Source organism: Artemia sp. Qi Xiang Cuo, chromosome 3, assembly GCF_049724085.1.
Source record: "Artemia sp. Qi Xiang Cuo chromosome 3, ASM4972408v1, whole genome shotgun sequence".
In the NCBI taxonomy this organism is placed as follows: Eukaryota; Metazoa; Arthropoda; class Branchiopoda; order Anostraca; family Artemiidae; genus Artemia; species Artemia sp. Qi Xiang Cuo.
This window is the reverse complement of record NC_142796.1, coordinates 88,008,145-88,033,720: the sequence shown is the minus strand read 5'-3', so window position 1 is coordinate 88,033,720 and position 25,576 is coordinate 88,008,145. Positions and strand designations below refer to the sequence as shown.

The window sequence follows — 25,576 nt, the reverse complement described above, 5'->3', positions numbered from 1 at the left end:
AAAATTTTGATTGAATGTGTTTGGGGAAATGGTGGATGTGGAAAGGGTGTTAGTTGTCTACCAATCACTTTCGGCTATTCAAAAGGGCACAAGCCCTTCCAATTTCCTATCGAATTAGCCCTTTTCGAAGTTTCTACGACAACTCCTTCGATACGAAGTGCCCTGGTCTGAGCAAAGAAACAAATAAATAATACATTGTTCCAACTTCGTTCTTTGCTTAGGCAGCGCAATTGTGCTGCCTATGATAAGGACATAGTGAAATCCGATCCCTGTAATTTGTGCATAAGCTTTCTATTTTGTAGTCCCCATGCCCCTTATTACACCAACTAAGAAGGGGATTTAAAGTCAGGAGATTTGTAGCCATCGTACAAGGCTCTAGTTTGTGTTCTCATCCGACTACTCTTAAAGAATTTTATACGAATGCTTATTTAATTGCCTTCTCTAATGTAAGGTCTTCAGAAAGCTATTTCAGGGATTAGCAAAAGATGCCAAAAATATGCAATGTTAAAGTATAAAAAGTAGTATCGCAAAATTTTGATATTTTGTTGAAGAGGTGGGCTCATTGTTCCCCCTCCCATGTATTCGCGGTGACTAATTCGTTTTTCTTTGCTCGTAGGCAATATTTTGTGGTGAAATTCAATCTTTTTATTTTTGTGTAATTTAATGCAAGCTTTAGTCTAATTGGGCTAATTTTATCTAATGTTTTAATCCTAAGGGTCTAATTTTGTAATCTAATTCTAATATTTACAATTCAATCTTTTATACTTTACAGTATAACTTCTATGATAGGTGATCTCATGATTACTTCACTTAAAAGAAATTTCTTGTTATGTGAAGATCAACATTAAAAAAATAAGCAACAATTGCAGAAAAAACAGGTGAGTTTAGTGGAAACAGGTTTTTAGTGGTGAGTGGGGGGGAGTAGCACAAAAGCAAATGTTGTGAGCGTGGGGAGGCACCGAAAACCTTTAGTTGTTTACGAGTATGTGGGGATTGCAATCCAACTTTAATCTTTACAAACATAACCTTTTAGTATTTACAATGTAATTTTTGTGCTGGTCACAATCTCGTGGCATAGGCTTCATTCGATTAAATTATTTAATTCGTTAATCGGTTAAATTTAAATGTCGAATTTTCCTGCACTGTTTCCTGTTTGGTGAAATTAGTGAGTCATTACTTATTACTTTTAATTCTTATTATATTGTTAAATAATATGTTCCAACTCTGAGATCATTTTCCCATCTTCATGAGATACCTTTGTATAGTGTACATGAGATACCTTTGTATATTGTATTGAGATACCTTTGTATATTTTCATGAGATACCTTTGTGTATACCTTTACATAGTGTACATGTATACACCAACATAGTGTATACCTTTGGTGAGACAGAGAAAAAAGATATTGCCCTCTTCCCCTAAACAAAAAAAAAATACAAGATCCTCTACTCCCACAAAAAATTGTTTTCTGAAATAATTCAAGTTAATCCCCTAGCTGGAAGACAAAGCAGGCTATTCTTATGAAGCTTAGTATAAAATAGTAAAATAAATATTTCCTCTGAATATCGGAAACTAACTGCTAGTTAATAACTGACTGCTTCTGAAAGCTCTTTAGAGAAATAAACGCTTTGGGCAATGATAACATGGGATTGTTTTCATGTTAAGGATTGGCTGGGTGTTATGGACACTTATTTCCTGGAATAAAAGCGAAATAATGACCCACTAAGCATTACCCTTCTCCTTATTCACCGATTTCTCTCCATGATGGTTGGAAAGATCTATCACAAAAATTTGGCCGGGAAATATCGTGATATCCCTTCCTTTAGAATTAATTTTTTCCATCCTCTGGTCCTAATTTTTCAGGGGGAATAAGACTATTTTGTTTTCAGGTATTTAGGGTACCTCTTGAAGCTGAAGACCAACCTGGAGGGCCGCTGGTGGCTGCAACAGAAATAAAAATTATATTTGGTAATATTCCAGCAATCAAAGAAGTTCATGAAAAAATCTTAGAGGATTTTACCATTATGGCTAGGAATTGGAAGGATAATAGTATTGGACGGGTATTTTTAAAGCACGTAAGTAATATGATAGGTAAATCTATATATATATATATATATATATATATATATATATATATATATATATATATATATATATATATATATATATATAATTCTATATTTATAATCTATATTTATAATTAAAAGTAATATGATAGGTATGATAGGTAAATAAATTTATTTTCAATAATGTAAATGATGTGTAATAATTAGGACAGACGCCCCCTAAAAGGCTTAATAGACTGTGTTATAGAGGAATAAAGACTTATTTACTCATTTAAAACAAAAAAGGATGTCGATACAAGACTAAAATAAAGTAAAAACTAAAAAGCATCAAGGAAGAAAGGAAAAAACAAGAAAGAATAATTTAAAAAAGTAGAAGGAGAAGTTGGAAGACAAACTGCGTAGGACGAATACAAAAGGTTTTTTTTTGGGGGGGGGGGGTACAAAAGCACATAAAAAATTTGTTTAAATTCATTTTTACAAGTCGGACATACATTTCGGCGAGGGGGGATTTCAAATCTCCTTCCCCTCCCCCCCCCTGGATACGGCCTTGTTTGGTATATAGGAGTGATTTTTTTAATATTATTAAATATAAAAAAATAAGTTTTTTTTAACTGCAAGTAAGGAGTGACATAAAAACTTAAAACGAACAGAAATTATTCCGTATATGGAAGGGGCTGTCCCCTCCTCAACATCTCGCTCTTTATGCTAAAGTTTTTTATTGTTTTAAAGTTGTGAGACAGGGTCAAACTTTAGCGTAAAAAGCGAGGCGTTGAGGAGGGGACAGCCTTTTTCATATACGGAATAATTTCTGTTCGTTTTAAGATTTAATGTCGCTCCTAACTTTCAGTTAAAAAAAAAAAACCTGTTTTTTTTTCATTTAATTTCTGAACGTTTTTGAATTAATGCAGCTTTGATTTTGGCTCACCGTACATGAATAATTAAAACGAAAATTGCATGTTAATTTTACTTTCTTTTTTGGCTAAATGGCTTTCTTGAAATTTTGTTCTGACGTAATTTATGAATTACCTTGCGTAACGAACTTCTATATTCGTATATTTTTATTACGTATATTATGGGGTTTGCCTTCTAGTCAATACCTCGCTATTTACGCTAAAGTTCAAATTTTGTTCCAATTGTTTAAGAATGACCCCTTAATCATAAAGGCCGTTAATTAGAATAAATAGCTTTGATGATAGTACAAAGAAACCTTAAGCGTAAAGAGCGAGGTAATGACTAGGGCGCGAACCCAATCATATACATAATAATTTCTGTTCGTTTTAAGTTTTGATCGTGCTCCTTGCTTTCAGTTGAAAAAATTGTTTGTTTTTAGTTTAGTATCTGATCGTTTTTTTTTTTAAATAATCCTGGGAAATTCGGCGCCCCCCCCCCTTCATAGCAATGTCCCTTCCCCCATGAAAACTTCTTTAATGGAAAGATTCTCCCACTTAACCCGCGATCCACCTCCCCCCCGCCCCCACCACGAGCAAAATCCCCCCTAAAAACATCTGTATACTTTTCAATAAACAATAATATATGTAAACATTGGGCGGAGCTCAAAACTTGCAGACCTTTCCCCGGGGACTGTGGGGGATTAAGCCATCCTAAAGACATAGTTATTGTATTTTTCGACCATGTTGAACAAAATGGCTGTCTCAAAAGTTTGGTGAGGTGACTTTGGGGAAAAAAATGAATGGGAAGGGGCCTTGTTGTCTTCCATTTTTGATTACTTAAAAAAGGCGTTAGAACTGTTAATTTTCGTTTGATTGAGCCCTCCCGCGAAATTCTAGGACCGCTGGGTCGATACGATCACCCCTGGGAAAAAAAAAATAAACACGCATTCGTGGTCTTTCTTCTGGCAAAAAATACAAAATTCCACATTTATGCAGTTAGGAGGTTGAAATTTCTATAGTAGGGTTCTCTGATACGCTGAATCTGGTGGTGTGATCCTTACAGTTCTATGACTTTTAGGGGGTGTTTTCACCTTTTTTGAAAAATAAAGCAAATTTTTCTCAGGCGCGTAACTTTTGATGGGTAAGACTAAACTTGATGAAACTTATATATTTCAAATCAGCATAAAAATGGGGCGTTACTTACTTACAGTTCGTTACAGTATTTACATTACTGTTTGAAAAGTAAAACCACCATCTGCCTAGTTAATCTAAAGCTGAAATTTAGGAAGGGTAACTACCTTCCAGGTAACTACGCCGTCGATAGACTACAAGGGTGAGAGTTCGAGAGAAACTTTCCAGGAACCGTTGAATACAAAAATGGAGCGTCTAAAATTTGAGAAGGTAGAAGATGGACGGAATAATTTTAGGAAAACAGTTTGCGAAGTCGCTGTTTGTGGTCCTTGGGAGGAAAGTTACAAGCCCTGTTAGAATAGAATATTAGTGAAAGGGCGCAAAATAATTTAACATAAAAATAAGTTGCGCCCATAAATTAATTAGGAGGAAAGTTAGAATATTAGTGACGATGGTGATGATGTTTAGCAGAGAGGAGGGAGGGTTTATGCAAGAATTATTTAAGGAAAAGAATGTAAGGAGACTGGAAACAGCTTTAAAATGTGAACAAGGAAGGTTTGAAATGGAAGACTTGGATAAAATTGCTGCAGATCTGGAGGATGCAATCTGACGGCATAACAGGAAAATGTGTCAGTACTACAAGCTTTCACGAAAATGCTGAAAGAGGGCAAGATGTATTTTTCAAAGTTTAGAAATGAGAGCTTTAGTTTTGTCAGCTTTCTGGATGAAAATGCCAAACTAAGGTTATCTCTCAATGAAAATACAAAAAATCCAAAATATTGGGGGGGGGGGGCAAAATCTAGGGGGCTAATGGCCCCTCTTCACTTGACGGCATTACAGGAAAATATCTTACTAACAGGAAAAAATGAGAAGGAATAGTCAACCTGGACTTGTCGCAGGTAAAGATAGGAACGCTTCGCAATTAGTGATAAGAACAGTGTTAAATAGAATTGGCCAAAACATTTTGAGAGTGTGCTAAACCATGACAAAGTTACAGGAGAATATATGGAAAGGAATGGAATTTTTTGACACTTTGGAAGTAAAGGAAAATTTATGTTGTGAGGAAGAATTAGTGACAATAGGCTACTAAAAGGATTAAAAAATAAAAATACCCAGGTGCTGATAGTGTGGTAAATGAGTCTTTTAAATATGGTGGTTGTGGATTAGAGATGGATTGCTGAGGACTATGAATGTGGTTTTTGATAAAAGGGGGAAAACCTAGCCAATTTGGTAAAACTCTAATTAAACCCCTCTGTAAGCGGGGTTCATTAATGTCAAGCATGCTTCGCCAGTGGCTGAATCTATCATAGTTCTACAGATTTTTAATAGACAGTCTATAGTTCCGAAAAAAACTGATCCATTCAAGTGTCATACTATGGGATGTCAGAAATACCTAAACGAGGTTGCCACAAAAGTAATGTCCGTATGTAATGTCCACAGGTTGCCAGAAAAGTAATGTCCGTATGTCAATGTTTGCCACAAAAGTCGTGTCCGTATGTAATGTCCACAGGTTGCCACAAAAGTAATGTCCGTATGTCAATGTTTGCCACAAAAGTAATGTCCGTATGTAATGTCCAAAGGTTGCCACAAAAGTAATGTCCGTAATGTCAGTAATATGCGACCAATATCCCTTCTGAGAGTGTTTTCCAAGATTGGTTAGTTAATCACTGAAAAATAGAAATAATCCTCAGGGAAACCATTGTCATGTTGCTTTTCTAATAGCCATTGGTTTATTTATCTTTGCCCTGAGCCCGAGTAATTTTAAGTGGGTTTTCTTGATATTCACTTATGTGACCAAATTGTCTATTTATTGTTTTATTTTATATTACCCGAAGTTTGAAAAAATTAGGCCAAATACTTTTTAATGAAAAGTTTTGTTACTGAACTTTGGCTAAAACAAGAGTTAATCTCAACAAAAACCGGATTCAAAATATAGATTTCAATATATCGTTAATTAATCAAATTATCGCCCAACTCCATCTTGCACTTTGAAGGATATGTTAAGCGAAAATAGGAAAGTCTATCTTAAACTCCTTTTATTCTTGTATTAACCTGATCTCCGCTATTCTTTGCTTATTTGAAATAAGTAATTAATTTTTTTTTCAGCTTCTTAAATACTAAAAATATTAGATATGCGAAACATAATCAAAAGACCTAAGTCTATCTGAAGTTTCTTTGTATTTTCTCGGTAATTCTGTTTTTTTTTTTTTTTTTTGTATTTTCATTTTTTTTGGTTGAATCCTTTAATGGAAGTTTTTAAGTAACACCTTTACTTTCCAAAGCTAATAACTGCGCATATCTGTCGCTCGCGCTTACGAATCGACGAATTTAAAATGCCCAGTGAGTGTTCATTGAGCCCAAATCGGAAAAGTGTATCCAACATCTTTCCAGAAATGAGCTAGAATGTGAAACACATTTTCTAGTCAATCTTTATCCCAAAGTCAACTTCGCAGAGGGATATTGATCATATCCCTTAATAATCACATCCTTAATTAAACAGTTACTTTGGATTATTAATTGTTATACCAACAAAGGACTATAAATAATTCTTAATAACAATCAACATCGTTTTTAAAACAATGGATTTTTTTTTTTGGGGGGGGGGGGGCTGCTCCCACAAGGCTATTTATCTCTGAATGGAATCAATTCTAAGGATAAAATAATTGTGTCTGTCCTTTGTTTTTCAGCGTCTTCCCAACAAGGACTTCTCAGTCCTTTGTTGGTAAAACATCGTCACCAACAAAGGACTATAAATAATTCTTAATAACAATCATCAACATTGTTTTTGAATTCTTATGGTTGGAAAGCATCTGTTCCATTAAAAACATCAACTTGTTATTTTTTTTACCTAATATTTGTTTGGCCCAAGGTAAGTTCCAAGCAGTATGTTTTTTGACCGACCATTTCCCTATTGGGAAATAGTAAGCCTGTTGTATTCAAAGGAGATTTGGGCCCAGTTTTGGTTGTCACGAATCAATGAAACATAGTAGATATAATTTTTTCGGTATAGAGTCCACTTGACCAGGAACATTTTTTGTTGGATTTGGCCCTTTGGGACTTGTGATAGTATTTTTTTTTTATAAACATCTTAACTTATCCCCCTCAACATTCTCTGAACGTTTCAATGTCAAACACTTCCCTAACTGTTTTGGAAATAAGATATGCCGTTATAACAACCAGAGTATATATATTGTCTTTTGATTATGTTTAATATCACCCATAACATTCCATGAAAATTTCAATCTAACACCCGTAGCCATTCCTAAGATCAATATGGATGTGTCCAGATAGGTCCTCTTAACAACTTGGACGCACCTAGTGTTTTTTGACTTAGTGTGACACCCCCCCCCCCCTTGCTGCAAATATTCTCTAAAATTTTAAAATTATTATGCTTAGCCATTTGTGAGATATTACAGATAAGCCCTTTTGACAACCTGGATGTATTGTGTCATTTTGAAAAGGAGGATGCAATTAAACTCTTTTGATTTAATTCAATAGTTCTTGTTGTAATAGTAGAAGTTGCAGTAGTATTTGCAGTCAGAGTCGCAGTCGCAGTAGTTGTATCAGTGCTAATATTGCGAAATGGTAAGCCTATTGTATTCAAAAGAGATTTGGGCCGAGTTTCACTTGTCAGGAATCGATGCAACAAAGTAGATACAAAATTTTCGGTATAGGAGTCCACCTGACCCATGAACCTTTTTTGTCGAATCCCACTCCCTCTTCTCTCAGTGATACTTAAATCTTTACTTTTTAAAACTAAATAGCCGCATAAATGAATACTTCAACCAAATAATTAATTCAATCAATAAGTTTTTAAATGTTAGCGGTTTTTGTTTACTCCCACCTCCTTTTCTCTCTGAAGTACTTGCATCTTTGCTTTACAAAACTAAATAACTGCTGCAATTTATGCCTAAATCAGTTAATTAGCTAATTAACTAATCAAATTAGTCCATTAATTAATTAATACTTAGATTTGAACCATTTTTATTTTAGTCCCAATTCCTTTTTTCTGAGTTATACGAACATCTTTAATTTCCGAAACTAATTAACTACACGGTCAAATAACCACACTGATTAATTAATGCTTAAACTAATTAATTAGTTAAATCAGAAAATCAATCCATTAATCAATTAGTACTTAAATTTTAGCCGTTTTTATTTTAATCCCAATTCCTTTATTCTAAATGGTACTAGCATCTTAACTTCCCAAACTAAATATGTGCATAACCAAATAACCACACCTAATCAATAAATCAATTTTTTTTATCAATTTTAATCAAATTTTTAATTCGTTTAATACTTAGACCAATCAACTAGTTGAATTATTGAATAAAGCTGTTAATCAACTAGTGATTAAGTTTCAGTAGTTTCTTATTGAATCCCATCGCTTGACCACGATGCTACTAACATCTTTGCTTTACAAAACTCAATAACTATAAAACTAATGATTGATTCAGTTAATTAATTGATTAAGTCAAGATACTAATTAATACTTTAATTTAAGCAACTGAGACTGAATAGAATTATTTTAATAGGTTAAAAATGTGCCGAGGTTTTAGTCGAGCTGGTTTACGAAGGAAGGATATTAGACTATCTCGGGTACTTGCTTCATTGTATTTCATTATTAGTTGACTTTTAAAATAATTTTAAGCGTTTTTGACTGCCTTTTTGTCTCTTTTCAAATGAGCTATTTCCTTTTGAAAATAATTATTTATTCTAAATTATTAGCTAACTACTATTATTTGTTTATGAAAAAAATTACTTTTTATCGGGATGAAATTGTACGTGCTTATCAACCGTAGTTGGTTCTGGTTAGACTTTCTTCGGCATTTGCTAGCTTTCATTATTGGTAAACTGTTCAAATAAATTGACTTTAATTTTAAATTTTAAAACTAAAGAGAGAAAAATCCCAAATGCAGAACGAAACAAGGGGCCTGCAACCTTGACTGAAAACGGAAAGATGGGTTCTCAGCAAAATAATTAACTTCAAATTCATTTTCTTTTTTTTTATCCATTTGTTTTTGTGTGTTCACAAAATTACCCTTAATTGTGTATATAAATACCCTGTGCTGTTCATCACAGCAGTATTAATTATTGTATATATATATATATATATATATATATATATATATATATATATATATATATATATATATATATATATATATATATATATATATATATATATATATATATATATATATATATATATATATATATATTGGTTTGTTTCTTATATTGTTTTTAGTTTTAGTATCTTTACTCTTTTAATTAGTTTTTGTGTATTTAGTGCTGAAGACGCCTCGTTTTACACAGGCGAAATATCCTTGCGTCGTTTCCTTCTACAGGCTTCAGACTCGTTGTTGTTTTCTTCATTTTGTTATTTTTCTTTCATTATTTTATGTATATTATTTATTTATAAAAATATTATTTATTCGCTTCACTTGTTATTTTATTTTACTTAAACAAGTCTCTTTTTTTAGCGGGATGATATTTTGCGTGCCTACCAACCCTATATCAACTTTTTTGAAAATTCAAAAGCAACACTCCAAGAATGCTATAAACGAAATCCACGATTCCACGCGTTTCTTAAAATTGGCCAAGGGAAACCAGAATGTGGCAGACAATCTTTGGAAGAGCTTATGATACGTCCTATTCAAAGGCTACCCAGTATAACCCTTCTTCTCAATGGTAACGCTTTAATTTTTTCTCCTACCATAAGAAAACCCATAATATGGGTTATATATACACTGATACAGACGAAGGGGGGTTTGATGTTGAATTAGGAGCTAAGAGGGGTCCTGTCCTATCCACGTTTATACAGATTTTTTTGATGGACTCGTCCTAACGAAGGTGGCAAATATTATGGGTGAGCACTGAATCAAATGGGAAAGTTAAACTCTTCTAGGTTTAGTTTATGTACAAGATTTGAGATCCTTTGGCTTTGAGAGTTCTGGGTGCAAGAGTATTATTGTTATGAAGAATAGGTCGCTTAAACTATGAATAAATGGGGATGAGGAAATGACGCTGGGTGACGAGATCGGTCACGTGGAATTGTTCGCTTTATTAGTGAAGATAGTGGACACCAACTTTATGAATTGGTGTCTGAAAACCAATTTTATGAATTGGTGTCTGAAAACCAATTTTATGAAAAAAAATTTCCTTTGTATTTAATATTGAAAATAAACATTAAAATTATAGTAACATTTTGAACGTATGAGCTTTCAGCAATTAATATCATTATGCATCAAATATTCAGTTTAATTTATTAGCTCTATTTAAAGTTGTTAAAGACGAATTTAGTTTCACTACAAACAAGTCCTTATCTAACTGGAAATAAGAACCAAAAGCCTACTGCGTCATTGGCGCTTAACTGAAAACGAATTATATTACAAATATTTTCTTTTCCACTTCTTACAGCATTGAAAATAAAAATAAAATTAAAGTGAAATAAGTTAATGAACTGATGGATCTTTCAACAATTAATATCATTATACATAAAATATTCAATTTGATGTCAGTTATACTTTTCAAGACTGTTCAAGACGTATATAGTTTTCAGTAAAGCGCCAATGACGCTGTAGGTGTTGGACATTTACAGTGAGAGAAGGAGGTCATATCCAAACTCTTGTTTGTGGTGATTTTTGTTCGTTTCAAGCTTGATTTGCATTTTCAATTTAAGTTTCATTCGTTTAAGGTTTATTTATTAATTTACAGCAATATCTATTGTATGTTTGTTTGCATTGATTGTTTATTTACTTTCTGTTCGTTTTAAGCTTGATTTTCATATTCAATCTAAGCATTACTCGCTTTAAGATTTATTTATTCATTTATATTATTACTTGTTGTATATTTTTGCTATGATTGTTTATTTAATTTCTGTTCGTTTTGGGTTTCATTTATTCTTTAATAGTAATTTCTGGTCATTTTGAGTTTGAATTTTAAAAGGTATTTGTATCTGCTGAGCTTAAGTTTAAAATGGCCTTTACTTTTCTATGAAAAACTTATTTTTCGGAATGTTTCTTTTAATTAATTTTTGTTCGTTTTTTATTGCAAAAAGTTTCAAGTTTTTAAAAATTCCTTATTTCAAAACCAAACTTAAAAAAAAAATCATATATTCATCAAAGTATCAAAACTGGTACCAAAGTAACAATATCAAAGTGGAAAAAATGGGTTTGCGTAAGCCTCAGAATTCTTATTATCTGATGTTTGAACTATCTTTAACAAAATTGCTATCTCAAAATTTTTATCGGATGGGTTTTGGGAAAAAGGGCTTGGGGGGACTAATTAAGTTTCGGTCTCTTTTGACTCTTTAAAGGTGAACTAGAGCTTTTTATTTTCAATCAAATGAGCCCTCTCTGGAGTTTATAGGAGCATTCCTTATATGAGAACCATATATATCCCCAGGGCATAACTTCCAACACCTATACCCGGGTCTTGGGAGGCTCTATCGACGCTCGAGCTTTAGAGTCTTATGTTTCAACTATTTTTTTCAAAATAGTCAACTGAAATTTTTATCAGATAGGTTTACCCATCTAATAAGCACAAAGGTGTGAAAGGTGGGGGCGGCTAGTTGCCCTCCGATTTTCTTGTCACTCTGAGAAAATGAACTACAACTTTAAAGTTACATTCAAATGAACCGTATCTGAAGTTTATACGAGCATCCCTTTCATAAGAACCACATACGGCCCAAGGACATAGCTTACAATGCCTGCCCCCTGGGCCTTGGGGGGTTGTGTCGACACCGGAGTTTTTCTTATCTGGCCTTTCAACTATTTTGAAAAAATGGCTATCTTAAAGTTCATATCGGATGGGTTTGAGGAAAATAGGGCATGGAAAGGGGGGCTAGTTGCCCTCCAATCTCCTTTGGCTCTTAAAAAGTGAACGAGAACTTTCAATTTCCAATCATATGGGCCCTCCAAAGTTTATACGAGCATACCTTCTATAAGAACCATATATGCCCCCAGAGCAATACTTACAACGCCTTCCCCGGGCCCTGGAGGGGGGGGGGGTGTCGACACCGCAGTTTTTCTTGTCTGACCTTTGAACTAGTTCTAAAGAAATGGCCATAGGTAAAGGACTTGTTGTTACATGTCCTTTGAACTATTTGTAACAAAATGGCTACCTCAAATTTTTTATCAATGTATTGTGGGCAAAAAGAGCTTGGGGGGATAGTTGCCCTCCGATCACTTTTGACTCTTAAAAAGGCACTAGAACTCTCGATTTCCATTCGAATGAGCCCCCTTTAAGGTGTATACGACGACCCCTTCTATATGAAGTGCCTCTGGGAAAAGATAAATTGAGTGTGGGGCGAGGCTAGCTGCCCTCCAATCATTTTTGACTCTTAAAAAGTGAATTTCAGCTTAAAATTTCCAATCAAATGAGCCTTCTAGGAAGTTTATACGAGTATCCCTTCCATAACAACCATATATACCCCCAGGGCATAACTTACCACGCCTACTCCCGGGCCTTGGGGGGGGCTGTGTCGACACCGGAATTTTTTGTTATCAGACCTTCGAACTATTTTTTACAAAATGTCTATCTAAAAATTTTTATCTGACGCATTTAGGGCGTGGAGGAGGGGAGGGGGGGCTAGTTGCCCCCTGATCTCTTGACTCTTAAAAATTGAACAAGAACTTTCAATTTCCAATCAAATGAGCCCTCTTTGAAGTTTATACGAGCATCCCTTCCATAAGAACTATGTATGCCCCTAGAGCATTACTCATGACGTCTGCCTCCGGGCCCTGGTGGGTTCCGTTGACTCAGGAATTTCTCTTATCTGACCTTTGAACTATTTTTAATGAAATAGCTATTATAAAAATTTCATCGGATGGGCTTGGGGAAGAAGGGTGTGTGGGGGGGCTATTTACCCTTGCATAATTTTTGACTCTAAAGAATTGAACTAGAACTTTCAATTTCCAAAAACAAATGAGCCCCCTAAGAAGTTTATACGAGCATCTCTTTCATAAGAATCATATACGCCCCCAGGACAACTCTTACAACGCCTATCCCCAGGGCCCTGGGGGGAGTTTTTGTTATCCAATTTTTGAATAATTTCCAAAAAACTGGCTATCTCAAAATTTGTAGCGGCTGGGTTTGGGGAAAAAAGAGCGTGGGGGGGGGCTAGTTACCCTTAATTATCTCGACTCTTAAAAAGTGAACTACAACTTTAAATTTCCAATCAAATGAGCCCTCTATGAAGTTTATTCGAGCATCCCTTTCATAAGAACCATACATGCCCTTAAAGCATAACTTAGAACGCCTTCCCCTGGGCTCTTGGGTTTTGTATTGACACCAGATTTTTTCTTAACCGACCTTTGAACTATTTTTAACAAAATGTCTATCACAAAATTTTCGTCAGATGGGTTGGGAAAAAGGATGCGGGGGGAGGGGCTAGCTCCCCTCATATCTCTTTTGACTATCAAAAAGTGAGCTCGAACTGTCAATTTCCAACCAAATGCGCCCTCTCTGAAGTTTATACGAGCAACCCTTTCATACGATCCATATATGCCCCCGGGCATAACTTATAACGCCTTTCCCCGGGCCCTGGGTGGTTGTGACGACACCTGAGTTTTTGTTATCTGACTTTTGAGCAATTTTTAACTTAATGGCTATCTCAAAATTTTATTGGATGTATTTGGGGAGAAAGGGGGAGGGGGCTAGTCCCCTCCAATCTCTTTTTTTACTCTGAAAAACTGAACTAGAACTTTCAATTTCCAATCAAATGAGCCATCTCTGAAGTTTTTACGAGTATCCCTTCAATAAGAACCATATATTCTCCCAGGGCATTACTTACAACACCTGCCCTCGGGCCCGGGGGGTGAAGGCTGTGTTGATCCCGGAGTTTTCGTTATATGGTCTTTGAACTATTTTCTAAAAAAACTACCTCAAAGTTCTTATCGGCCGGGTTTGAGGAAAAAAGGGTGGGGTGGGGGGGGGCTATGTGCCCTCCAGTCTCTTTTAACAAGTGACCTAGAACTTTCAATTTCCAATCAAATGAGCCCTCTTTGAAGTTAATACGAGCATCCCTTCCACAAGACCCATATATGCCCCCAGGGCATAACATACAATGCGTGTCCCCGGGCCCTGGGGGGTTGTGTTGACACCGGAAATTTTGTTATATTGATCTTTGAACTATTTTTAACAAAATAGCTATCTTAAAATTGTTATTGGATGCATTTGGGAAAAAGGGGTTTGGGGCTGGGGTGAACTGGCTACCCTCCAATAGCTTTTGACGCTTAAAAAGTGAACTAGAACTTTCAATTTCCAACCAAATGAGCCCTCTCTGAAGTTTATACGAGCATCCCTTTCATACGATCCATATATGTCACAAGGCATAACTTATAACGCCTGTCCCCAGGCCCTGGAGGGTTGTGACGACACCTGAGTTTTTGTTATCTGACCTTTGAGCAATTTTTAACTTAATGGCTATCTCAAAATTTTATCTGATGCATTTAGGGCGTGGAGGAGGAGGGGCTAGTTGCCCTCTGATCTCTTTTGACTCTCAAAACGTGAACAACAGCTTTCAATTTCCAATCAAATGAGCACTCTCTGAATTTTATACGAGTATTCCTTCCATAAGAACCATATATGCCCCCAGGGCATAACTTATAACCCTTGCCCCTGAAGACTGTGGGAGGAGTGTCCAGCTCAAACATATAATTTCCAAAATTTTCAACTGCATTGAACAAAATGGCCACATAAAAATTTTGATTGGATGTGTTTGGGGAAACGGTGGGCGTGGAAGGGGTGTCAGTTGCCCTCCGATCACTTTTGACTCTTAAAAAGGCACTAGAACTCTCGATTTCCAATCGAATGAGCCCCCTTTAAGGTGTATACGACGACCTCTTCTATATGAAGTGCCTCTGGGAAAAGATAAATGGAGTGTGGGGCGAGGCTAGCTGCCCTCCAATCACTTTTGACTCTTAAAAAGTGAATTACAGCTTAAAATTTCCAATCAAATGAGCCTTCTAGGAAATTTATACGAGCATCCCTTGCATAACAACCATATATGCCCCCAGGGCATAACTTACCACGCCTACCCCGGGGCCCTAGGGGGTTTTTCGACACCGGAGTTTTTTGTTATCAGAAGTTTGAACTATTTTTAACAAAATGTCTATCTCAAAATTTTTATCTGATGCATTTAGGGCGTGGAGGAGGAGGGGCTTGTTGCTCTCCGATCTCTTTTGAATCTTAAAAAATGTACAAGAACTTTCAATCTTGATTCAAATGAGCCCTCTTCGAAGTTTGTGTGGGTATCCCTTTCATAAGAACTATATACGCACCTAGAGCATTATTCATAACGCCTGCCTCCGGGCCCTGGCGGGTTCCGTTGACACAGGAATTTTTCTTATCTGACCTTTGAATTATTTTAATGAAATAGCTATTATAAAAATTTTATCGGATGGGATTGGGGGAAAAGGGTGTGTGTGGGGTGGGGTTATTTGCCCTCGGATATCTTTTGAATCTTAAAAATTGAACAAGAACTTTCAATTTCCAATGAAATACGGAATTTTCAATTTTTCGGAATTTTCGAAATTTTCGGAATTCAATTTCCAATGGCATACGGAAGACAACATATTTCAGAATCATGGATATTACCCAAAGGAAAACTTATTCTGTTTTCCAGAGGAAAACAGATAATGGTTCTATATAACCATTCCTCGTAACAGTTATTTTCACGGCTTCATTTATGTGCCTTAGTCCTTCCCCCATCTTATTCTGTTGGTTTTGGAATTTTTTTTCAAATTTATTCTTGGTTTTTAATCCTTTTTCTTTTCAATTACTTCTTTTAAGTTGAGGAAGTCCCAATCTTTAGGTTATTTTTCTGAATTTAGATTTCTAGCCCCCAAGATTTCTTACATACTGGATTCCATTTACTGATAAACGCCTACCCAAAAATGCTGTTTCTGTCGGAAATGCTGATGCTGTTGTCTGATGATGCAGTTGTCTACGGATAGTTTTGGGTATCCATTTCACTGAGAGTATCAATAATCCAAAAACGTACAAGGACAGCCTTTGGTAACCCGTTGACTGGCCCTCTATTAAACACTAAGCTTTAAGAAAAACATGGTTTAGTCTGAGTTTCCAGAGCTACAACGAAGTTCAGAGGGCTAGACCACGTTTTACTTATGAAGGATAACAAATTGCCAAAGATTTTTCTTTTCAGCCATTCATCTGGGGCCAAACGAAAAGTAAGTCATCCCCTAATGGGGCAGGAGGAGGTAATGAGCAAGGATTTAAAGAAAATTGGGGCTTCATGGGAGGGGGTAAAGTGTAAAACTTTGAATAGACTGGGTCAGAAGAGGAGCGTGCTCAGCTGTGTTGTCTTTAGGTGGGATGATGCTGCAGTGAGTTTTAAGTAATATTAGTAATATTATTTATATATATATATATATATATATATATATATATATATATATATATATATATATATATATATATATATATATATATATATATATATATATATATATGATATATATATAAATATATATATATATACACATATATATATATATATATATATATATATATATATATATATATATATATATATATATATATATATATATATATATATATATATATATATATATATATATATATATATATATATATATATATATATATTAAACATAACAAATACATAACAATAATCAGTTTTAGAATATAATTCTGGTATTTGAGACTGATTCAACCAAATCAAAACGTGCACTGTGTAGCCTTCACTCTGGGGGTAATGCATAAAAATAGCTCATCTTTTTGATGTTCCAAATATACATGACATTTGACATATTTTAAATGTCATGTGACATGAAAGAAGCAAACAAAACACACCCTTCTCTTCAGGGGTATCAAAACACAGCCTAAATGGTCAGATGGTTCCAACAAAAATATTGTCGATAACAATAAATGAAAATAACTGGCTTTCAAATCCGGCTTCTCGTTTTTAGACACTCCTATTACCTACTTATGGTCGTGTATTACGACCATATCGCATCGCATCTGTATTACCTACAGATGCGATGACTCCACAATAAATGGCTTTGGGGCCAAAAAGAGAGCTTATTCCCAATTTTGGTTTTGTTTTAATATTATTATTATTATAAAATTTTTCCTTTTATGAGGAATGTGAACAATGGTTATGATCTTCTTAAGAGCCTGTAGTCATGTCGAGATAAACCAGGTGAGCTGTGAGAAGTTGACGAAATTTCTAGATATTTTTGGTTCATCCTCGTCCGAAACGCGAAACTCCTTATCTTCTTCTTCTACTTTTCCAGCCTTAGTTTTCAAGCATGATAGAAAAAAACAATTCAATTCAATTCAAACTTTTTATTTCCTCCGAATACGAAGAGTAAACAAGAAATAAATAAAAATAATAACCGCTAATCAACAGGCCATAAAATTATTTTAAACTATATAACAACAAATACGCAAAGGCCTTCAATCAAAATTACCACACAAATTAACACTTCATTCAATAGATAATAAATTAACACTTCACAAATTAACACTTCATTCAAAAATTAAATCAAATAAAATAAATTAAGCTTCGTGCGCAGCTCTATATAAATTATGAGAAAAAACGTTTAATTTGGATAAAAAATTATTATGCTTTTTCTCCAAAACATCAGCAGGGTTTTTTATTTTATATGTATTCATTAAAAAAATATTTGATTCAGATTTAGAAAAGCGGCAAAGTAAATTAGAAAAATTTAAAAATTTTGTTTTTTACATGCGAAATTTTACTAATTATAAAAAACGGGAGACGCGATTAAGAAAATAAAATTTGAGGCAAAGCGACTGTATTATATACCCGAGCCAGTGATTTCCGAGAAAGAAGATCGTGAAGACAAATTACTGCCCCGAAACTAGACGCTATTCTACTTTTAACTGCTTTAGAAATAGAAGCACGGCATAGAGCCAAAGTTGGTCCATAAGGCACACCAAGATATAAAAAAGATTCCAAAGGTTTTAAAATACTATCATAAATACGAACATAAATTTCTGAATTAACGAGATCATTAGCCTTAGGACCAATAATTAAAAACTGACACTTTTCAGGGCGAAAACGAAGTCCATGCTCACTAAAAACATTTGCTAAAAAATCTACATTTTGTTGAAGTGACTGAAGCGATCGACTCAAAAGTAGTAAATCATCTGCGTAATCAATCCACGACAGAACATAACCTTTACCATAAATAAAAGTCAACCGAATTTGATCAAATAGCCCCGAAACAGTAATATTGAAAATCAAAGGAGAAATTATGCTTCCTTGTCTCAGCCCCTTGCATAACTTAACATTATAATCATTAAACTGATTCTTCCACTTAATACGAATACGAGAGGAGCCATACCACTTTTTTAAAACCAAAACTACTGGTAGTGGGACATTATTCTTCAGAAGTGCAGTCATAGCCAAAGAATGGATAATTGAATCATACGCCGCCGCAAAATCTAACGCAAGTGTATAAACTCTATCCCATTGCTTACAAAAGGATATTATTCTTGAAAGGAGGGTATGAGCAACATCCATACTTAGACCCTTACGGAACCCAATTTGATTCAGGCCTTGGTTACAAGACTCCAAATACTTCAATAAAACTAACTCAAAAACTTTGCTAATCTGGCACGAAACAGTAATCGGCCTGTAATCAGAACATCGATTCGTATTCCCTCCTTTTTTTGAAAGGGGTGAAGTGGTAGCATGAGAAAAGCTAGTTGGAAGAACTCCAGAAGAAAGAATAGTAGTAAAAAGAGTCGCGAGGAGAAGGATTGCTTTGGGGGATGCCCATTTTATATGGTTTGAATTTATAACATCATGATCAAAAGAATGCTCACTTTTTATAGCTTTAATTGCTACCGTTACATCATCAACAGAAACAGATATTTTACTATTTGGGTGGGGCTTTGTAATTTCTTCCAATAATAAAGAGTCAAGCCGTGATTCAACTGCCGCATCACCGGATGAAAAAACCTGGTTATAATGAGTTATCCAATCATCTAGTTTCAGAGAACTATTAGAATCTGGTGAACAATTATTATTACGACGTCTAGAATTAACCAAACTCCAAAGCTCATTCTTACCACTAGTAATCCTTGAACCAATTTCATCTTTTATAATTTCATTATGGAAACGCAACTCAGCCCGAAAAACGCGTTTAGTTAATTTCATACCATCGTAAAATGGTCCAGATCGCGGTTTTCCCGCGCAATTCCAAAGGTAACAAGCTTGAGATTCATTCTTTTGGCTTTGCTTTAAAATCGGGTTAAGGTTCCAACCTAAAACATGAGATCCACGACGGAAAGAATCAGTTCTAAATGCTTTATTAGCCCCGACTTTTAAACTATGAACAATTTCAAGGTAAAATAGATCAATATCAATTTGATCAACATCCTTAAAATAATTTACAATTATTTTAGCTAAAAGTGTATCTGATTCTTCATGATATTTGCACATTTTTGGATGACCTTCAGGAAAAATTGATATGGTTACTTTACTTACTTAAGCCCCGATTATCCTCGTTGGAAGTTTTGGCGCAAATCCTCCTGCTAGCTCATGAATAAGAGCTCGTTGCATTATTCAATCAGGTGCGGTAGTTGACAAGTCGCTAACTTAACGTTGAAATTGAAGTCATCTATCCATCGCTTTCGTGGTGTGCCTCGTGGACGAAGGCCATGCAGATATCCTTCAAGTGCGATTTTTGGGAGGCGGCTCGGCTTCACTCGTTTACGTGGTCAAATAAGCGCAGTTTTTGTGTCTTGACATTGTTGCCACCTTGAAAGTAGTTTAGTTTTTGCTGTACAGGGGAACGGTGTTCAAGACAGTTTACAATTAGTTCGATTTTGGGGCCATTGCCAAGTATCTGATTAAATATGGTTTTTATCTGTTTATTTATATGCAACAGAATATGGAGTAATAGAAAAATGAAATCGCTACTTGTATTTTTTGGTTTATCGTTATCCGATACACCATTATTCTCCATGCAACTTTTTTTCATTGCTCAAAAATTATTTTACTAAGAATTTGTTTGGATTTTTGCTGTCCAGAATCAACTTTTCTTCTTCTACTTCTTTTTTGGGGACAAGCATGAAAGTACTAAGGACATCAATATAAATCATGTTTCCTTTAGACCATCCATATTAAGGCAATTCATACATGAAACGATTTTCTAAGATGTTTCATTTGTTTATTTTAAAATTATGGATTTTTGAGTTTATAGGGGCAGTACCACATTTTTGTCAGTGTTGCTACATTGAACCGTGAAAATAAATGAGCAAAACTAATTAGTTAAGGTTGGCGACGCTTTTCGTCCCTGAACTTCCAAACATTAACTATCTACGGATTTCGAAAAACAAATACATCTTCAAGAGAAAGCTGAAGACTGTTTAAAGCTGGAGAAAGCCTAACTGTTTTTTACTATATATTTTACCTTATTATATTCTGATTTTTCGGTCTAAGTTTTTTTTTTTTTTCATCAAAGACTGCATAACTACCTAGTATTTTTCACTGACAACTGAATTCCTGATGTTCCTTAGTTTTTGAAGCTATAACATGTTTGAGGAAGTTTCCACTTAACCAATTCAATCAAATTTTACTTTTCACTGCCCTTGGTACTTAATTCTCACAGTCAACTGCTTATAAAATAAATTGGGTTATATGTCAATCTACCTTCATGGGAGCTCTTCCATTCTCACCACCTTATAATAGTTCAATTTGGTGTTGCAATTCCATCCTAAAGCGTGTCCCTGGGGGGTTGTTCTATCAATCTCATCTACTGACTCATTCAAGAAAAGATGCATATAACTTAGCTGGTTTACATGGTATAAAACTCAATGGATAAGCCCTCTTACTTTTGAAGCATAGTTGTGTGCCTAGTTTTTTAATATCTCCTGAGGGAGTAAGGTATACTTTTATGCCCTCACCAATGTAAGGTTAAGAGGGGGGGGGGGGCATTTTTTCAATTACCATTTTCTAGTCCACCTGAGAACTTAGACATGAAAAATCTCAGATTTCTTATGTTGGTTTCTATTCTACAGAAACTTAAAAGACAGGAGCATGGTGAGAGGGGGGGGGGGGTGTGGCTGCCAATGTACTACATTTGTAAGAATCAGGGAAAATGAATGTGGTAACAGAAAAAAGTCCAATGTGCTTGCACATTGTTCCTTTGAGGAACTAAATGAGAACCTGAAAAATGGTTCTGCTCGATACGACCCACTCATTTTAAAGTGCCCTTATGAGTGGTTCAACACCATCTGTTTATTCCTTTAAGAAAAAGATCAAGACATCTGTAAAATCGTGATCTGTGCCAGATTTTTGGGCACAGATTTGCCAGATTTTTGGCAAAACAATTTTTTGTCAGATGATTGCCAGATTTTTGGCGTTCATGATGTTCTTGGCACCGTAAAGTTTATCGTATAAAGAGCTGAAAATACGTTTTGATCGTTTTTTATCGTATTTATGTTTAATAATGGCTCTCATGCTCTTTTATCTTAAAAAAGTGCAACATCCCAGTTGTAATACATTAGACAGGCTTAATGCTAACATCCTTTCGTACTGCCACACCTAAATGTTATATTTGATTTTTTCATATTTATGTGATGGTTACCATAAACTATTTCCAAACCTGTCATCAAAAATAATATCAATAAGGCAATTTGGGTCAGGAGGACTAAAGCGTAATTGAACATAATTTACATGTTTTTGATACCGTGAAGTTCGATGTAAAAAAGAGCTGGTAATGAGGTTTGATAATTTTATATCGTTTTTATGTTTGACCCTGTTCTCGTGCGCTATTATCTTAAAAGAGAGCTGCAATCCCAGTTGTGATACATTTCACAAGCTTAGTGTTAACATTCTTCGTACTGTCGCGCCTAAATGTCGTATTTGGCTTTTTTTTTTTTTTGTGATGATTACCAAAACTATTTCCAAACCTTTCATAAAAAATAATGTAAACAGGGCAATTTTCATCAGAAGCTTCAAAGTGTAGTTGACCTGATCACCCTGATGTCTGCACGCATAGATCACCTGTATGCAATAGATCACCATTTTCAAAAAGTGGTCCTTGTGAGAGCCTGATTTCTAATTATTTATCTAATTCCCTTTCTCTTTGCAACAGCTCTTTGCTGGGTCACGGTTTGTTCTTTGCTCCTCTTTTCTTTGTTTTTTTTTCTTCTTTATTTTTTTTACCCCTTGACTGCCCTTCTTTAGTATTTCTCTTTCTTTAATTGTCTCTTGGCTCTCTTGACCTCATTGCTTATCCATGTAATAATCGTGTTTTCAGTTTCTTTGGGGCTGTTTTCTTTCCTAATTTTTCCCTCTTCTCTTGCATCAAGACTGTCATTTAAGGTGTTCTCTCAGTTTTACCATCAGTTCTATTTTAAAAAAATACTCTCTTTCTACTCTGCTTTTAATTACTATAGTTTTGTTTTGTTTTTTCAAGTCTCTCATAATCTATATTTTGTGTTGTGATTTTGTTGCGATATACTTTTTTACTAATAACAGTTAAAATATATTCTGTTCCATTCGTAACCCGTCTGTATCTTATAGATTTGTTGAAAAGAACTGGAAAAAGTAATCCAGACCACGCTCTTTTGGAAGAAGCGCTTGCAGCTATAAAAAAGGTTAATTCATATTTAAATGAAGATAAGCGGAAGACGGATGGTCAAGTGGCCCTTTTTGAAGTTGTTAATTTTATTGAAAATTGCCCGGTGAGTGTTGAATAGTCTTGATTAGTAGTAAACTCTAACATGAGTTCCGCTTTTTTTCTTCTTCTTCGGTTACGTAGTTTTTCAGAAGAAAAGAAATCTCATTTCGAAGTTAATCTTTACATTACCACGGACATGATAACAAAACATTGTTTGCCCTCTTGACACCTCCTGGGTCTATACATCTTTGCACCCTTCCAAGAAGTTCCGATTTACCTTAAATCCTTCCTTAGGACCTCTTCCCACCCTATTCGAGGGCGACCTGCTTTTTGTTTTGCCCTAGATCGTTGGATGAAAAAGACGATCTTTGGCAATCTGCTATCCTTCATCCACAGAACGTGTCCTAGCCACCCCCGTCTTCCTTAGAAAGTGGAATAGAACCACATTTTTCGTAGAACTTACTCTACCCCTTCACTTATTATCAGTCTAAGCGACTTAGTCTTCTTAACATTAAGTTTCAAGCCGACGAAAAATGCCTTATAAAAAAAAACAAGAAAATCACGAAAACAAGCACTTGGCGGTTTATTTTTTTGTTCATGCCATTTCATTTGAGAAATGTTCTCTATAATAGTACCGTTTATTTTTTTCTAAATTAATGTAAGTATTTCAGGAAAACGTTCTAGCTGTTCCAGAAGAAAAAAGATTTTACGTATTTAAAATATTTGGTAAAAAAAAAAAAAAAAAAATCGCGCTGCGTTCTAGTTCCTACTTTGGAAAAACTACGTTTATTGTCCTTTGATTTGCGAAATGTGTTACGCCATCTATTTTTATATATATATGCTAATGCTAGATGTAATACGGTACGTTCGACTGTGTATCTTCTCGAAAATTCAATGATATTAATGAAAGCGATGCTAATTTTGAAAAAGAAATGGATAATGACATTGTTGCTTCAAAATCGTATATGGGGAATTAGCAATGGAGAACAAATATCTTACTTTGAACGTAATTTATACGTAAAGACTATTCTTAGATTTAAAAAAAGAAATAGCCGAAGTTATTTATATTCATTTTTCGCTTAAACAATTCACCCTTTATAGTCTTAATGCCACTTGTGGATTATTTACAGTAAATTTATTTTGAGTGTACGAGAAGTAAGATCTACTATAATAACTAAGATGCGTTACGAGTACGCTAAATGTGCTTTAAGGTGCTTAAATTACTACTACTACTACTAATAACTCACCAAGCCGCCTGAGGCCAACACAGCTGCGCACGCTCCTCCTCTATCCCAACCCATTCAAATTCTGCCTCTTTATACCCTCCCGGGAAGTTCCCATTTCCCTTAAATCTTTCTTTATGACATCCTCCCACCCCACCCGTGGACGACCTGCTTTCCATTTAGCCCTTAATGGTTAGCTGAAAAGGACAATCATTGGCAATTTGTCATCCTTCATCCGTAGAACTTGCCCTAGCTATCTCAACCTTTCCCTCATTATAGCCCTAGAAAGCGGGATTGAACCGCACTTTTCGTACAGCCTACTGTTGGAAATACGGTCGGTCATCCGGGTGCTCAAAACAACCCGTGACGTTAAGAAAGAGGTGATTCAAATGCACAATGCACTGAATGCAAAATAAAACTAGTTTCGTTTTCTTATTTTTTCATAGACTAAGATCTATTTAATAATAGATCTTACCGGATAAAAAACCGGACAAAATTTGATAGGTTGCTCATTTTCATCTTCTTAATCTGGACAAACGGAAAAAAAACTTCTTTCATTGGATTGAACAATTACTATAATAATATAGTAATATAGCTAGGACAGCTATAATAATAATTTATTGTTACCCTCTATAAATAGCAAAGACGCAGTAAGAAGAGTGTGAACAAAAAGAAAAAAATGAGAAGGACACTGACAACGATTACGCACAAATGCTGACAACTTAACTTAAACACTCAATCAACAAGGGCCGAATACTATGAGATTTTAGAACTTACGACACTAGGCCCTTAATAGAAGACACATCAGTAGAAAATTGACAATTCTATTGCAGCAGTCAGCAAATTTAAGTGACAGTTAAGCCATTGTTTTGACAAGTCTCAAAAATATCGTACCCTTGGTAAATTTAACTATAACGAGTCCAAATAGGTATACTGAAAAAATACTTGCAGAACGTAAGGGACAACGATCGGATTTGCTTTTCCTCCGAGGTGGAGAAAAGTTTCCAAAAGAGTGTCAAAAACAACACAATGTGGCGCAAAAAAGGCGTTATATAGTTGACCTAGGGATCTAATATTAAATTGGCCCATTACCTTGGCGAGAAGCCGGAAACGACACTAGGCCCTTGATAGGAGACAAATCAGAGGAAAATTGACAATTCTGTTGCAGTGGTCAGCAAATCTACGTAACAGTTTATCCAGTTTTAGGCAAATCTCAAAGACACCGTACCGTCGGTAGATGTAACTATTACGGGTCCAAATGGGGATACTGAATAAGTACTTGCAGAACCTAAAGAACAGCGATAGGATTTGCTTTTTACCAGAGGTGGAGAAAAACTCCTAAAAGGGTGTCAAAAATAAAACATTTGGTGCGAAAAACAAATTATACAGCCTGTCAAATTGGCCTTTAACTTTAGAGAAAAGTCCATAGGACTTTCTCAACTTCTTTCTCAACACATTGATTATTTGCGACCGTGTTGCCCGAATCGAGGTTCCGAATGTAAGTCCAAGTCACTCAAGAGATGCAGAGGCAGAAATTGTAGCAGGATCAATCAGAAACGAGGAATTCAGTTTTAGCAGAAGCGACTGACAGCCCGGCATAGAGGCTATTCACAGCAGC

The 25,576-nt window shown here is 35.1% G+C and overlaps 1 protein-coding gene across 1 annotated transcript in view; it reads left to right on the top strand.

The window, feature by feature from the left end:
- Positions 1–25,576, top strand: part of LOC148954710 (protein ECT2-like) — a 165,751-nt gene that overhangs the window by 92,258 nt on the left and 47,917 nt on the right. Inside the window, exons 10-12 of the mRNA XM_089087211.1 lie at positions 1,888–2,073; positions 9,569–9,776; positions 22,639–22,799. Of these exons, the coding sequence (XP_088943337.1) occupies positions 1,888–2,073; positions 9,569–9,776; positions 22,639–22,799 (555 nt within the window). The remainder of the gene's footprint in view (positions 1–1,887; positions 2,074–9,568; positions 9,777–22,638; positions 22,800–25,576) is intronic.